Source organism: Triturus cristatus, chromosome 3_1 (genome assembly GCF_964204655.1).
Source record: "Triturus cristatus chromosome 3_1, aTriCri1.1, whole genome shotgun sequence".
In the NCBI taxonomy this organism is placed as follows: Eukaryota; Metazoa; Chordata; class Amphibia; order Caudata; family Salamandridae; genus Triturus; species Triturus cristatus.
Window position 1 is genome coordinate 993539769 of NC_140583.1, and position 16442 is coordinate 993556210.

Below are 16442 nucleotides of genomic sequence, written 5' to 3' on the forward strand. Positions count from 1 at the left end.
CTTACCTGCTTTTGATAAGGACCCCAGTCCTGGGTCTAGGCACCCAGTCCTGGATTACTAAAGTAACGATAAAGTACTCTACCTGCAATTTGAATTTCTTGCCATAGAGATCCATTGAATGTTTTCTGTGAAATATTTTCTAAGTGCTAACTTTTGAAATAGCTAATTATCATCTAAAAATCATTACAGTTATTAAGTCGACTTTCTTCACTTGATTCTGAATACTGACCCCAGGCTGGTTCTAGGATCCAGACCTGGAATTCCAAAAGTAATCTGAAAAGTAATTTATTACAAATAACCTGAATTTACCATTGAGCTCAATGCATTGTTATGTTTAGGAAATAGGATTGTTTATTGCAACCAACTGTGACTGTTTACACAAATTTATTGCTTGAAACAAAAGTATTTATATTCAACCTCTCATTCTGAGAAAGTATATTTTTACCCCCTTGTGGTTCTAAAAATAAAACAAGCATATATTTTATATATACAAATCATTGGCCTAGAGTTCAGTTATTGAGTGTGTGAAACCATTTGCTGACTGAGTGTGTACAATAAATGCTTTACACTGTCCTCTGGTACTGCCTTACTGCTCGACCAAGCTACCACTTTTGAGAGTAAGGTCATACCTAACTTTGACCTCTATCAGCCTCTGGGGGACTGTGGACTCTGTACACCCTGTACCTATTAGGGAACAGTATATACAGAGCCACTTTCTCACAAGAGAGGGTTAAAGTGGCACCAATTGATGCCATTGGTGAAATCCTTCATTCAAATCCAACACCCTGACCTCATAATAGTGCACTGTGGTGGCAATGACCTAGGCACTTTGACTGGGGTAGGTCTGGAAATGCTTATGAAGGACACCTTTGCACAACTGTTTACACTTTTCCCTAAAACTGCCTTTGTGTTTTCCAACATATGCCAAAGGCAAAAATGGAACTGGTCCTATCATTTCTGTCCGCAGATTGACAAAGCAAGAAAGCACGTCAACAAATCTGTTTCTGCTTTCCTCCGTGACTATGGTATGGGTGCCATTTACCACAACAACTTGCGTTATGACATGCAAGACATTTATAGAGGAGATGGTGTGCACTTCAATGATGAAGGGAACAGAGTCTTCCTCTTGAACCTTAGACTCTGCATCGGTACTTACTTGTAGGTACCACTTAAAAAATGACTTCATAAACACAACAGCTCTTTTTAGAGCTCCCTAATTTCTAAACTCTTAAATCTGCTTTTCATTTATTTTTTTTTATTTTTTTTACCGTACGCTTACCGTAAGCTTACGGTACGCGTACCCCGTGATTTTTTTTAAAATCAATAAATGTTTTTTTTGTACTTTTCTGTCCTTCTTTGACCCCCTTACAAATGTTAGGGGGTCTGTAACTCTCCTCATTGCCCCCTTTCCTTGTTTTCTCTGTTTTTTTTCTGAGTGAAACACACAAAATGGTGGCCGCCGCTTCCTGGTTTCGGCCGATTCGAATGTTTACTAAGATCTATGGGCCAATCAGAATCTCCTTCGCGCACGCCATGTTTCTTCCGTACGCTTACCGTAAGCTTACCGTACGCGTACCCCGTGATTTTTTTTAAAAATCAATAAATGTTTGTTTTGTACTTTACAGTCCTTCTTTGACCCCCTCACAAATGTAAGGGGGTCTGTAACTCTCCTCATTGCCCCCTTTTCTTGTTTTCACTCTTTTTTTTTCAGAGTGAAACACAGAAAATGGCGGCCGCCGCTTCCTGGTTTCGGCCGATTCGAATGTTTAGTAAGATCTAAGAGCCAATCAGAATCGCGCTCGCGCACGCCACCGTACGCTTACCGTAAGCGTACGGTAAGCGTACCGTAAGCGGGCTCAGATATATATATTGATTTAAAGGCTATTTTCTCAGAATCTACTGAACAGATTTACACCAAACCTACAAAAGGCACTTCCTTGACCTAGGGACTACCTCTCTGCCAAATTTTGAGTAATTCTGTTCAGCCGTTCGGGCTGTAGCTCGTTCTAAAGGTCCTATGGAAAAATGCATGGGAAAAACGCGTTTTGGGACCCCCCTTTTATCTCAGCCCCCGCTTGACGGATCCCCCCCGAGACTTTCAGGGTAGGAGCGGAGCGTAGCGCCCCACCTATTTTGAGAAATTCGCGAGGATTCGTCGACCGGCGCCAAAGTTATTCAAAATAGAATGTTGAGGTTTTCCTATGGAAACGTGGTCCTAACTATAACTACCTACTGGCGACCGCCAGTAGGTAATATATATATATATATATATATATATATAAAATTGTTCCAGTAAAATAAGCAACATCGAAGTTTACAATAAGCAACATCGAAGTTTACAATGTACAATTTTGAATATAAAAATTGATTTATTTTGCCTACCAGCGTTCCTTTTTCCAAACTTCAACCAGGCATGAATTACAATTGATGGTATTGTGGAAGAGCCCTAAAGACTCCAAAAAATGCACACGCAGAGCAACTAAGCATTCTAGAAGGCAGTAAAACACACCAGAATGCGTGTCTCTGGCTTGTAAACAAGAGCAGGGAGACTCCAGGGTGGGATTGTGGGAGGTGTCCTCTGTGCTTTCTAGCCAAGAACATACATTGCTTGATGGCTTGGGGTATTTTGGGCAGCTGTAGTAACAAGCAACGATGAAAGAAACGAGACCGCCTCTACATGATGTTAATGACCACATGCGCATGACTTGCAGTCGCCGTCTTATATTGGGGCAACTTAGATGAAAAATTGTAAAGGCTGCGATTTTCGCTGAGAATTGGCAGCACGTAACTGGATGGAAATAGTTGTGGCACGATTCTATACCCCGGTGGGGAGAAGAGACAGGCGCCCTCGGAGAGCAGCCTGTAACATTTCATCTAGTTCTTTGAATGCACAGCACTTGTAACCAGAGAAGAGCATGATTTATAGCCCTATTTACAGAAATGGACATCGAGCAACTGAAAACATTCAGCGCTTGGGCCAAATGCAAATGGAGGGGCAAAGAGAAAGGATTGACCACTAGCAAGCATGGAATTTTTTAAGGACAGTGAAACAAACGGAAAAGCAGAGAGCCCACAAAGAAGTATGTACTAAAGTATATACAAAAGGCCACGAATGCTTGACCTAAAAAAACAGAAGAGTTATGGTTGGGCATGATAAAAACATCTGTTTTTTTAAAAATACATTTTTTTTAACCTTAGAAATTCACTGGAAAAACCCCAAAAGGTTGAAGTAACATAGTTAGGTGAATATCTCCGTCACAATATTAACATTTTGAAGAAAAAGAAAAAAAAACAAATTGACCAGGTATGGTGAGCAGAGCTACATATAACTTGTGCCGCCGCCATGCACTGCTTATGACCTCACATATTACATCACTCATGACTTGTTCTATGACATCACTGATGACATTTCAAATGACATAATTGATAACATCACTGATGATATCATTCAAGTTTCGTTTTTGTACAGTATGCTCAATAAATTAGTATGGCATTAGAGGACTGAAAGTAAGAACAAAGATGCTAACGACCACAACGAAATGGAAGCAAGTAACATGCACCAAGAGTAAGGAGCATGTTTCCTCAGGCATAGTGCTACCTAAGTACAGAGACCCGTTGTAACCCAGCTCCAAGGAAGAGAAGCATGGATCTAATTAAAGGAAAGACTAATTGGCTCCACTGGAACGTGGGTGCAGGACCAGTAGAAGGGGCAGAGATCTCTGCTATGTATACAATAGAGGACTGAGCCACTAGATCGACTAAGCAGAAGATGGCATCTATCTTAGATGAAAGAACGTAGTCACTAGAGGAGCTAAAGCAAACCACTAAGTGAAAAGAACAACTAAAATTAAGAAGAGTGTGAATGGACCAGTCCAAGCATAACAAAATTAATTACATCCCCCACCGCCAGGTTAGAAAGAAAGACCAAGGGCTAAAAAAAGAGGAACAGATAACCCTGGCAAGGGAAAACCAAGTCTGAGGGAAAGGATGCGAAAACCTACACAAAAGCACCTGGCAGCAATCAGAATGCCTTATGTGAACCCCAAAGAACACTAAACAAGCATTGGCATAGCCAAAAGGTCTCGCCTTTGGGACCTGCTGCATAACTAAATACTTATAAGGTCCCAAAGGCGAGACCTATTGGCTATGCCAATGCTGGTTTGTTGTTGTTGCAAGTGTTGTGATTTGCAATAAAAAAACAATACATTGCACACACACTCAATTTCAATGATGTCAGTGAGCTTTAGAAATAGACAATATTAACTGCATGTGATTTGCTGATAGTCATGCTTAGAATGTGGTCGCCTGCCTTAACAGAAACAATGGTTCCTGTGGAACAATATAACAATCTCTGATTATGTATGCGCAATCGCAATAAAAAGGGTTATGTCGATATCAAAAGGAGATGAAATCATATACACCTATTTCTGGTTATTATAGTCGTTATTTTATGTATGAAAGAATATACAGTATATTTCAAAAACAGAGCAATAGTGTGTAGTGTCCCCATTGAACATGGAACCTAAAACATTGGTGACATATTTGTGACATATACATTTGGTTTCCAATAATTTGTTAAGTCGACCATCGTAAATAATGAGAAAAATGGGAACAGCGTCCTTATGGAATAATAAGCGCTGGTTGATGGTTCGCTTTAATTTTTGTCGACGGCGTTTCGACCCTTTGTGCAATGAAGGGTCTCTTCAGGACCTAGTGATGTAGGGACATCTAAAATTAAAACACAAGGAAACTATCAATGTGTGACCTTAATAGTGGCAATGTTACTAGTATTGGAGCGCATGGGGGAGGCCTGTACCTTTTTGTTTGGTTGTGCAACAGCCTGATGAACGTGAACCACAAGGAAATATGAGGGATAAAGGATTACTCACGCTGGACCTAGCGAGGAAAAAGGATACAAGAATAAAGTCAAAGATAATGCCGGTGGATTGCTTACATGGTAATTAGCACACAATTATTGGAGATAGTACTTCAGTAGCAGAGCTTACCCCAGAGTGAGGGGAGGGAGGCTCACAGCGAGAACGATAGCACTGATTGATTAGTCTGGAGGTGGGTAACAGGAATACTGCGTGGGACCACAACGATCCGTGCAATTCATATTAATCTCTGTGAAAGAGTGGTAAATGTCAGTAACGTGCAATGCCAGTGTAATGACCTACATTGTGCATCGAGGGGAGGATTCTTACCGGGAAAGATAAAGGTAACACAGGAAGTATGGTTGCTCCGACCTGCGGTGATCAAAAATTCAAAAGACTTAATCAGAATCGGCGATCTGCTAGTGTATAATAGTGGGAGACATAGGGAGAATGAAGTGAATGTGGGTTTCCTGCGAGGGGCCTGGTGTCTCTGATGGGGAGAGACGGGCTCTTACCTATTTAACAGCGTTCCCATAGACCAAAGGCACGTGCAGCAGCTACGTGCACGTGTAGAACCACGTCAGTCCCTCTACACAGGTTGACTGACAACAGGCTCGAAATCGCATCCCCATTAAGTACTTTGCGATTCCGTCGGATCCGGTTATCTTGGCAGACATCACAATGGATTGCCGCCCGATAGTGTAATCTGGTTGTCTGCTATCGCTAAAGAAAAGAGAAAAGACCGGCAGGGTAGAAGGACAGAGTAAAGAAAGATGAATAAAAGAAAGGAAAAGAAAAAAGATAAAAAGTGGGTGTTTTGTGAAAATGTCGTAACACTCGCAAGGGGCTGGCAATTGCGCGATATGTGTTTTGTAAGGCGTAGCAGGCTTTCTAATAGTTGTGAAGGCATACAGGATCTTTTGGAAAGATACATGCTATTCTGCGTTAAGCGCAAACCTTTCATTTACATGAGGCTATTACTCCATGGCTTCTATTGGAGCTCGTCATACAATTGTTATTGATGTATTTGCAGAACACAGTGGATATCGATGTGTACATTTTACTCAAATACAATCTTAACAAGTGCGAGAATAATAAGGCAAAAAGTCACCGCTGACATGCGGCAACTTGAAATCAGTTCAATATTTTAGATTCATGACATAGGAGCACAGTTAACAAGCATTGGCCGCGCGCCCCGCGAAAGTTAAAGCGATCAAAGACAGATGGCGGCTGCGCGCGTGAACGCAAGCGCTAGGCCACCAAAAGCCTGTGGCAGTACTTTGAAAACCCACGCACTAAATTTCTCGCAGAGCAACGCATGCGCTGGCCCAGCGAGACCTAAAAAGGGTACGAAACAAAACATGAGGCTTCTGCCCTGATAAGAGCAACAGAAGAAGGGCCAACAGACACAAACCACCTTAATCCAAGCAGGGGAAGGCCCTATAAAACGAGACAGTCACCAAACGAAGAAGTAGGGAGTTCTATCATGGAGAACGCTCCATCCGGTTTCCTTTTTCTCTCGCTTTTATTTATTTATTATTGTTATCCCAAAGCAACAACGGCAGACCTCCTATGCCGCACCTCGTGTCAGCTCCTACCTGTAGGATTGCTGTGCAAACTACCCCAGCGCCAGCCGTTGAGTGTCGTCACTGTGCTCCAGATCAAAGGAAAATACGACAAACGGGGGTGCGCAGCTCAAGAAGATCAAAAGGCTAGTATAGTTAGAAAAATAACTTCTTTATTCCAAAAATTCTTTTAAAATTCATTAAGTGTAGACAATCCAGCCAACGCGTTTCATTCCCATATAGGGAACTTCCTCAGGGCAAAAAAATGTATCACGTGTAGAGTACACTTCAAAACGGATGTCTGCAAAAAGTGGTTAATAATAGTCGTTTTAAGGCTGGTGATTCTTTACAAAGAACACAATCCTCCTGTGTACGCCTAAGTATAACAGGAAGAAATTCAACTGGATATCTAGAAATGGGGGGTCCTAGTATGATAAGGTGACGCCACAAGAAAAGATCAACGACCAGGTATTAGCTGTAAGTAACAGAGAGAAATTCCACCCCTGTTTGTCGTATTTATTTATTATTATTACAGTTTGGTTTTTTTTATATCAGGAGACCGATAAAAGATTGACACTGCATGGCTCAAAGCCCCATGTAACAAAATACATCCAAAGAGCATAAATAGACATGAAAAACTGAAAACCGACCTAGCAATATACCTATGCAGGTAATGCATGCTGCAGCCCGATAATACATGGCAAAGCTGAAAGCACGCTGAGAATGCCCCAAGTACCAGCGATAGAAAGTGAAAAGTGGGGGGGAAATGACCCTCCAAGAACAGAGAGTGGCTAGATCACAAGACAACATTGCCTATATGAAGGATCTCAACAGGCACATATTCCCAAAGGAGAAAACGTGAAAGAGTGCGCTTGTCCAAAACTGCGTACAAATACCTAGACCTAGGAGGTCAAGAAGCAGGTATGACTGAGTATTCCAGAATTACCCAACGGGATATCCAGTAGAAAGACTCCCACAAGACAAATGAGGGAAGCAATCCCCATCAGAAAGGCAACCATGGTACATGATATACATATAGAACACAGGTTCATACAATGACTGCTCAACAGATCACACAACAGCCGGAAGGCAAGGATAAAAGGTCAAGCAACAACAGGGAGGGAAGGATAAAAGATGAGCAACGACCATGAGGTAGGGCAGAAGGAAAACAGGAAAACCTATGCTGTTCCACAATTGAATGCCAACCACACAGACCCTGCTGAGCGCCCGCAGCGGTGAGGACAGGCAAGTACCCGAGGTGTGCCATATATTTTCTAACATCAGAGGAATTTTAACTCTTGGTTTGCGTGTACCTCTACAACCAGAGGCACAAGGCAGCACCATTGAATCCCAAAGCTTAGGGACAAAATGTCTCCATGAAAATCGGCAAGTTCTGAGCCACAGTCAAGGTACAGAAGAAAGGGCAATAAGCCCAAGTGGCCAGTATCACACAAGGATATTCCGTGATGAGGGATTCACACAACAGACATATTAAAAAAGAACCCCACCGCCCAGTAGGGTATGCAGGCTCTCAAGACAGGCAGCTAGCCAGTAGCACCAGAAGACCAGGGCAAAGAAACTGATCTGGCAACTGATGCCACAAAACGCAAACAGTGTTGCAATAACAAGGGGAAAAGGGAGTGGTGTGGTGCAAGCTAAGGGTCTGGCCCTCCCAGACTAGCCCGAAACCTACGTAAGGCTGCATCTGCTTGGGCTCCAAAAAGATGAACCCCATCAAATCGAATGTCAAGAAAGGCTAACTGGGTGACACCTGAAAATCCGCAAGCCCGAAGCCAGGTGTGTCGGCACAATGTCACAGCAGACACCATGGCTCAACCAATGGAATCGGTGGAGTCCATACCACACCCGATGAGCAGTTTGGCCACCTGGCGACCATCTAAAATCAATTGGTTCGACTCGCCCTATGGGAAAAAAGGCAAAAGTTGGGCCAAGGAATCCCACAAGCCATGGAGAAAGCGTTTGAGGATGCAAATCGTGTTGGTGAAGCATAACGCCACACTAGGGGAGTAAAAAAAAACAAAAAAAAAAAAACACGTTTTTCGCAGGAATCCTGCTTCCAAGACTCTTTGTCAAGGGGGGGAACGGGGAAGGTTCTCCATCTCAGGGGACGGCGTAATGGCCTGGATCACAAAGCTGCGGTGAGTCGGCTGTCGAATGAGGCAAGCAGAATCCCCTGGGGCAAGGCGGTATTTGTGAGCAATAGTACGGTCCACCGATACACCCGACTCAGGTTTTGCCCATGCTCCCAACAAAATATCAGAAAGTGTCTCAAAAAAGGGGAGTACTGGCTCAACACCGACTAGCTGGGATGAAAGACCTCAATAAAAGGGTCCGTAGCCATCTCCACTGTAGGTAGAGTTAGATGTAAGACATCAGTCACTCTTTTCAAAACTTCTGCCAAAGAGGAACTGGCTTCCAAGCAAGGCCAGGAGGCGATAAAAGAGGGGAACCAGGGGATAATTTGAGTCCGCTCGCTTCACCCAGCTCAGCAATCCAGCTGTCCAACATAGTAGGAGCCACAAGCATTGGCTGCTCCAAGGGAGGTATCCCCTCACATTCTTCCCCCAACTGGCCCTGTGAAACATCCTCAGATACCATTGGCGCCGAAAACGGCTCCATAAACTGCGTCGAATGGCGCCGTGCTGATGTCTGCAAGAGAAGGAAGAAAGGAGTCGGTAGACTTTGGCGCAGATGCAAGGAGCAGAGGCGAAACTGACCCTACGAAGCGCACAGACGTCACTAGGGGAAGCCCCGAAGGACCATGCACCGACGCCTCTGTGTCTGAAACTGGAACTGCCACGAGGGCGAACCCGCTGGCAATGACGCAGTTACTGCACCTACGACCTCCTTGGGGTCCACAGGCGCTCCAGAGGGAGACAAGGGCCCAAAGACAAGATGAAGAGTCTTGTAGTACTCCTGCATCTGGTTCCAGGTCACCCCGGCTCCAGGAAAAGCTGGGAGGTGCAGGTGAGACGCCCGAGCGGAAGCAGAAGAGTCACCGCGATCCACATTGCAAGTCGAAGGAACCAGAGAGGCCTGGGACTTTGATCTCTTATGATACCGCTTACCATGAGACGTAGCCGGAGACTGGGACTGCTGTTGTTGACCACGGGATGAAGGGTAGCGCTCACAGAAACGACCCCTGTATGACCGCCGCCACGAGGAGCTTGAGGCCTGCAACAACCATGCCATCAGAATTTTCATGTGTCGCTCCTGCAGCCCCTTTGGCTTCAACCGCTGGCAGTCGTGATGCTTTGCCAAGCACCGCATACCAAAATAATGTGGATACCTACCAGACATGTTGTGAGTACAGGACCCACAGGACTAAAACCCAGAGGGCATAGGAATTTAGCACACTGTTTCAGATGTGAAAAGTTCATCACAGCAGGCCAAAAAAATGGCTAGAGATGCACTACTTCGAATCCACATGCTAATGGAAAAAGAAGAAACTGACGTCAGCACGCCAGAGGGGACATATATGGCTCCACTGACGTCATATTCTGAACCGACGTATTACAGAGCCATGCGGCGCCGAACCCTGGCGCGCAGAGTTACTGCTGAGAAAAGTTTTCCGGATCCGATCCGACGCCTGGGGAGAATTCACAAGTTAAGGAATCTACGGCTAGATGCCTCTATCAGAGATTATATATATAAATAATGTCTTCAGTTTCTATGATGTAGATACGGAAGTGATTGCTTGTCCTTCCCGCGCACTGTCACTTTAAATGGTGTAGAAAGAGCCATGTGATGCATCATGTGACCAAGGCCCCTAGAGGGCTGAAACGCGTAATGGCGGCGGTGCAGGGCACAAAATAAAACTTTGAAAGCACTGAATTTGGGTTCGCTTCGTCCTTTCCAAGCACATGGTCTGCGGGACGAGTACCGGATATATTTTACCGAGTGGCTTCCTCGGTATTGGCGAAACCCCTCCTTCGAGTTTTTTTTTTTTGGGTCGAGCAGCAAGAAGCTACCATTCCGGCTTTCCTGTCGGGATTGACACAGTCTTCATGAAGGACAAACCGTGGTACCCCCAGGCTGCGTAACAAGCACCTACAGCGACGCGGGAAGGAGCTGGTATCGGACGAAGCCAGCCCCGGAAGCAGAGCAGAGGTAGGAGCTCTCACAGTGCCCGGTGAAGGAGTGTGCGGTGATTAAGGTTATTGACATTTAACCAGGTGCCTGCAATCACCACTTACATTTGACCGGAATTATTAGCACCATGTCCGCAGATATGTTGCGTAGCAGAGAGGCTGCAGCATGTGATATGTTTGATGACTCACCAAGCGGAGAACTCGCACCAAGTCTAAAGGTTCACAGTACATTGGATGGCAACTCAGATGTACGAGAACTTTTTAAAAAACTGGAAAAACTTATGAAATCGGAACAAGCTAAATGGTGGGAGCACAAGTCTCTTAGTAGATACCTTGAAGTTGGATGCATACCTAGGGGGCTCCGCATTATGCTTGCCCCCAGCTATGAAAACCCTGACCCTAAAATGCTCTCAGAGTGGGCTGAGTGTAACTTGGAATCCTCACGCAGGTTGGTTGTTCTCCTTGTGATGTATGCTGTGAGTGACCGTGAAGCAATTCAGAGGGAGATTGATTTACTCAACATTGAAATTAACAAGGTAGAGGTAACAGCCCTCATCACCAAATACAAAGAGGAAATGTTGGGCCGACTTGCACGTGAGGAGGAGATTATAAAGAAAAGAAAGACATATAAGTTCCAAAGGGACAAACTTGATTATGAACATGGTCAAGTATTTACGTTTTCTAGGAAATACGACAGCGTAAAAGCAAAAAGGTGATTTTACCAATGTCAGTTCCTAGTGGTGCTACTAAAGAACCGATACCGTCCACTTCAATCTCTGACTTGAGCTCGGCTATCGATAGCGAATCCGACAACGAACTCACAAGGGCTCAGAGGTCGGGGTTTCAGAAGTTTTCCTTGGCGCAGGAAGTGGACTGTCTGCGCCAGGCCAGAAGACAAACCCTGCGTCCACGTGTCCAAGATGTCAAGGACAACTCAGATGCAACATCAAAAGAAGGGAAAGACGACAGAAATGCAAACAACGCAGGCAAAAAATATTACAACAGAAAAGCAAAGAAACAGTGGGTTCGCAAATAGGGAATTCAATCCAAAACAGTGATGACCAGACCATTATCAATCTCTCTGATATTTCTTTGACTAAAAATGAGACTTCTACATTGTCCTTAGGCCTGTCCTTTAGTCCCAGAAGTGACTTTAATTACGCAGAATGCCGCATCGATGTGTTCAAATTTGTACGCAAATTAAAACTACGCAAGTTTCATCTAATGCAACCCGCCAGAAACAGACAGGTTGAAGTTCTTGGTAAAACCTCTTCAGCATTAACGGTGGGCGATGTGGATTTGATGCGTGATATGTATGACCTGCAACAAGAGGCTGGTAACTCATTGTCATCATTCAGCCAAGAAATAGCAAGGCAAGACATTGGGGCTTTAACATCTTTTAAAGCCAAATCAACATTTTGCCCCATCATGATTAGGGACAACATTGATCTATTTCATGATAAGGTTGCACAGGAACTAAAAACTCTATACAAAAGACAAGGGGCCATCAAAAGAAAGTATACTGCCCAGGATAATCAGTATTATCTTCTGATGAAAAAACTTCAGGACAATAAGGACATTATTAGACAATCTGACAAGGGTGGCAACATTGTTCTTTGGCCACGCAACATGTACATGGCAGAAGCCTTGAGTCAGTTGAATGTGACTGACTGTTACAGAAGGAGCGACATGGTTCTGGTCAAATCCTTTTGGAATATGTTCTATTCGAATTTACTGGCATGGAAAAGCAAGGGGTTCCTAACATCGGACGAATTCCATTTTCTTAAGAACGACCATCCAGTCATGCCAGTACTTTATTTCATACCAAAGGTTCACAAGAATGCCTTACTGCCACCAGGGAGGCCAATCATATCAGCCCGCAATAGTATCTTAGAGAATGCGAGTAAATATGTTGACTTTTTTTCTACAAGGATTTGTGAGACATTTACCCTCTTTCATTCTCGATACAGGTGACCTTTTGGGCAAATTGGATGATGTTGTGTGGCATGATGACTATTTGCTTATTTCCCTTGATGTCTCATCACTGTATACCAGTATTAACCACAGAGACGGACTCAAGGCTGTTGAATATTATTTGAGTAAACGCCCTATTTGTTTCGTTGAACACAACAAAATGTTAATGTCAATCATCTCTATGTGCCTAGAGAATAATTTCTTTTTATTTCAAAGACAGGTCTACCAGCAGATAAGGGGCGTGGCAATGGGGGCCTGTTTCTCCCCAAATTACGCCTGTCTGCATTTGGGACTTTGGGAGGAACAGGTCCTCAAGTCATCATTTGAAGAAGTTATGCTCAACCATATAGTACGCTGGTATAGGTACATTGATGACCTTTTAATTATTTGGAAGGGCCCGAAGATTGGGGCTCTCCAATTTATTGATGACATTAATGAGAATAACTTAAATTTGAAATTCTCAGGTCAAATCAGTTGTGACAGCATTTGTTTTTTGGATGTTGAACTCTTTATCCTTGACAACCATTTGCATTCGAGACTCCATAGGAAGGCAACTGCTGGTAACTCTCTTTTACATGCTTCAAGTCACCACCCTGCACACTTGATCCACAGTATTCCCTTTGGGGAGATGTTGCGTATCAGAAGAGTGTGCACTATTGATTCAGACTGTTTGAGGGCACAGTCTGAATGCCGAGCTAGATTTCTTAGACGGGGATATACCGCTAGAATGATAGACACAGCCATGTCTAAGGCTAACAAGCAGGGTAGAACACAGGCATTGGCCATTAAATCGTCTATCGTTCCTACCACTGAACCAGGGACCTCACAACCACCCAGATTAATCCTAACTTATAGTCAACAACAACATACTATAAGAAAGATCATTAATAGAAACTGGGCGTTGGTCAAAAGTGATTTGGTCCTGGGCGATACACTTTCTCGGTCACCTAATTTGACTTTTAGAAAGGCACGCTCCATGAGTGATTCCCTAGTCAAGAGTATCCCGGAGTTGATTGAAAATACAACGTGGTTATCGACTAGCAAAGGTTTTATCAAATGTGCTAGTTGCAAAGCATGTACACATGGAGTGAACAGAACAGAATATACTACTCCATTGAACAACAGGATCACGAAAATTGATAAAAAAACTCACCTGTAAAACAGAGTTTGTCATTTATGTGCTTGAGTGCCCATGTGGACTACGCTACGTGGGTAGCACAAGACTCCAGGCACATAAAAGAATTTTACAGCACATCCGAGCTATTAATCATGGTGATCCCACATATCCAGTAGCTCGCCACTTTGATGAAGTACATGCAAGGAGATCTAGTGAGTTACGATACTACCTAATAGACTCAGTTCCTCCCCTAAGAAGAGGTGGGAACCGCGATTCTCTGTTAAGCAAACTGGAAACCAGATTTATACTTGAGTTAGATAGCAAGATTCCAAATGGATTGAATTCTAGTGAGGATTTTTTTACTCACTTATGATTTTTTTAATTACTTGACATTCAATCCTGCTATCCTCAAACATTTAAGCTGCTAGTTCTTTTTTAACCTATGAAATAAAAAATCCTTTATATATTTTTTATTCTATTTAAACACAATTTTGCACAATAGGTTATTGACACGATTTGAGGGTGACATCGGGCGGACAGAAAACTTTAGGTGCTTTCAGTACTCGCTAGTGCAATAGCCCACAGGGGCAGTTTTGGACAATTGTCTGGCAAGTTTCTAGCAATTTTAACAAGGTGATAACTGGGTACCAGTACGATCGGTACAACATGAGATTGGATACATCGGGCTTTGATACTGTTACGATTTAACAATATCAAGATGGGAATATGGTATTGTACCTAAATGTTCCCTTTTCAATCTCTGTCACTCGTTTTCAATGGTTCACTTACACATGGTTTTAACCTGTTTTATAATGTGTCCCAGGATTTTGATAAAATGTGAGTGTTTATACAACCTTGTTTAACCTTGTAAGACTTTTAATAAGTATATTTATTTATTTATTAGTCATGTTAATGAGTGTCTGGTATTTAGACCAAAAATTTGCGTTATTTTGCACATAGCTTTGTATCAAATTGGAATCAACAATTTGCATTTGAAAATCTGAAAGCACTTTACGTAGCATTATGATGAAATGTCTTCAGTTTCTATGATGTAGATACGGAAGTGATTGCTTGTCCTTCCCGCGCACTGTCACTTTAAATGGAATAGAAAGAGCCATGTGATGCATCATGTGACCAAGGCCCCTAGAGGGCTGAAACGCGTAATGGCGGCGGTGCAGGGCACGAAATAAAACTTTGAAAGCACTGAATTTGGGTTCGCTTCATCCTTTCCAAGCACATGGACTGCGGGACGAGTACCAGCTATAAATATATATATATATATATATATATATATACACATACACATACATACATACATACACATACATACATACACACACACACACATATACACACACACACACACACACACACACACACACACACACACACACACACACCCACATCCTAAATGTCTGGGCTCATTGTGCTACGATACGAGAAGCAGGAAACAACACATCTATGGCAGCATTTTATAGAGGGTAAACAGAAATTTGAATGGTGCACAAGTCTACATGAGCAGGTGAAGAGGAACTACTAATATTTCTAAATACGGATAGCTCAGCTTTTTCCTCCCCACTGTTGGAGTGGATGGATGAGTGTGAAATCAATTTTAATTCAGATGACAAACTTCTTTGTGTACCATAAATGGTCCCAGAAGGGTGAAGTATTTGGCGTTGTGCCATTTCGGGACACAAAGCTATATAACAGTTCAACACACCCGGGATAAGACTATGTCATTACAGGAGAATATACTTTAGCAAGGTGAATTCCCTTTTTGGAGCCCTTGAGTTTCATCCTTAAGCATCTAGTTTTCAATGAATGTTTATTTTCTTCACTTTCTCACTTTGGTTAGCCACTTCACACATGTGCAAACACATGCTTAAAAGAACCAACGTTTTAATAAGATTAAATTCTCTGTTTACAATCTTGCAAACTTTGTTTTGTATTATAATTTTCAAACCAAATGCTTCAGTAAATATTTACAGGGACACTTCATTAATTTTTACATTTATACTCTTCATACCTTTTCTAGGGGCTGCACAACAGAGACTGAGCATTATTATAAAACACACTTTTTTCTGATATATTTCAAATTGACCATAAAAGAACAGGTTATGGTAAAGAATTAACAAACAAAAACAGCATTTAGCTAAGTAAAGAGACTGTATAAATTACCAGGAATCAGTCGTGATTTATTGATGGTAACTTAAGTTCTGCGATCTCTGAATCAGGGGAGCTGCTATCACTTCTGTCGCTGTAGGTGTCTCTGTGAGGATTCAGAAGGTTTTTATTGGTGGTTAAGCTCTTCCATTCGCTTTATTTATGCATAGAGCATTTAAATACATAAGGGATGCTACTTTTATATAAGCAAATTGATCAAATTAGTTAAAAGTACTACGTTTCGGACTTGTAGCCATAAATAAAATTTAGCTGTGCTCAATAGAAAGGTTAGAGCAGGCAGAATTTCTTCAGATATGACCAGTCTACAATGTTTATAAAAAAAGTAAGAAAAATAATGACCCAAAAGTTGTAAAAGTAAATGTAGTAAAAGTGTCCTATTTGCATTGTTACCCACTAACTTTTTACCAGATACATGATGCACTTTGACCGAGTGTGCCCTGGGTCTCTGCCAATTAGGTTCCCAGGGCATGTGTTCTTTCCCTTACCTGTACCATTGTTTAAAAAATTGGCACAACTCTGGCCTACCTGTAAGTCCCTTGTAATGTGTTTCTATGGCACCATGGTAGCCAGGGAGAGGCCTCTGAGGAATGCAGCATGTATTATGCCACCCTCAATG

The 16442-nt window shown here is 42.7% G+C and overlaps 1 protein-coding gene across 3 annotated transcripts in view; it reads right to left on the bottom strand.

Annotated features, from left to right (window-relative positions):
* CTPS1 (CTP synthase 1) overlaps positions 1 to 16442 on the bottom strand; it is a 225585-nt gene that overhangs the window by 94696 nt on the left and 114447 nt on the right. For 2 of the 3 annotated variants that reach the window (XM_085645669.1, XM_085645670.1), the window contains exon 18: positions 15821 to 15911. The exons of the other annotated variant lie outside the window; for it this stretch is intronic. In XM_085645669.1, coding sequence (XP_085501795.1) covers positions 15827 to 15911 — 85 coding nt within the window. In that variant the 3' untranslated portion in view covers positions 15821 to 15826. The remainder of the gene's footprint in view (positions 1 to 15820; positions 15912 to 16442) is intronic. 3 annotated transcript variants of the gene reach the window in all.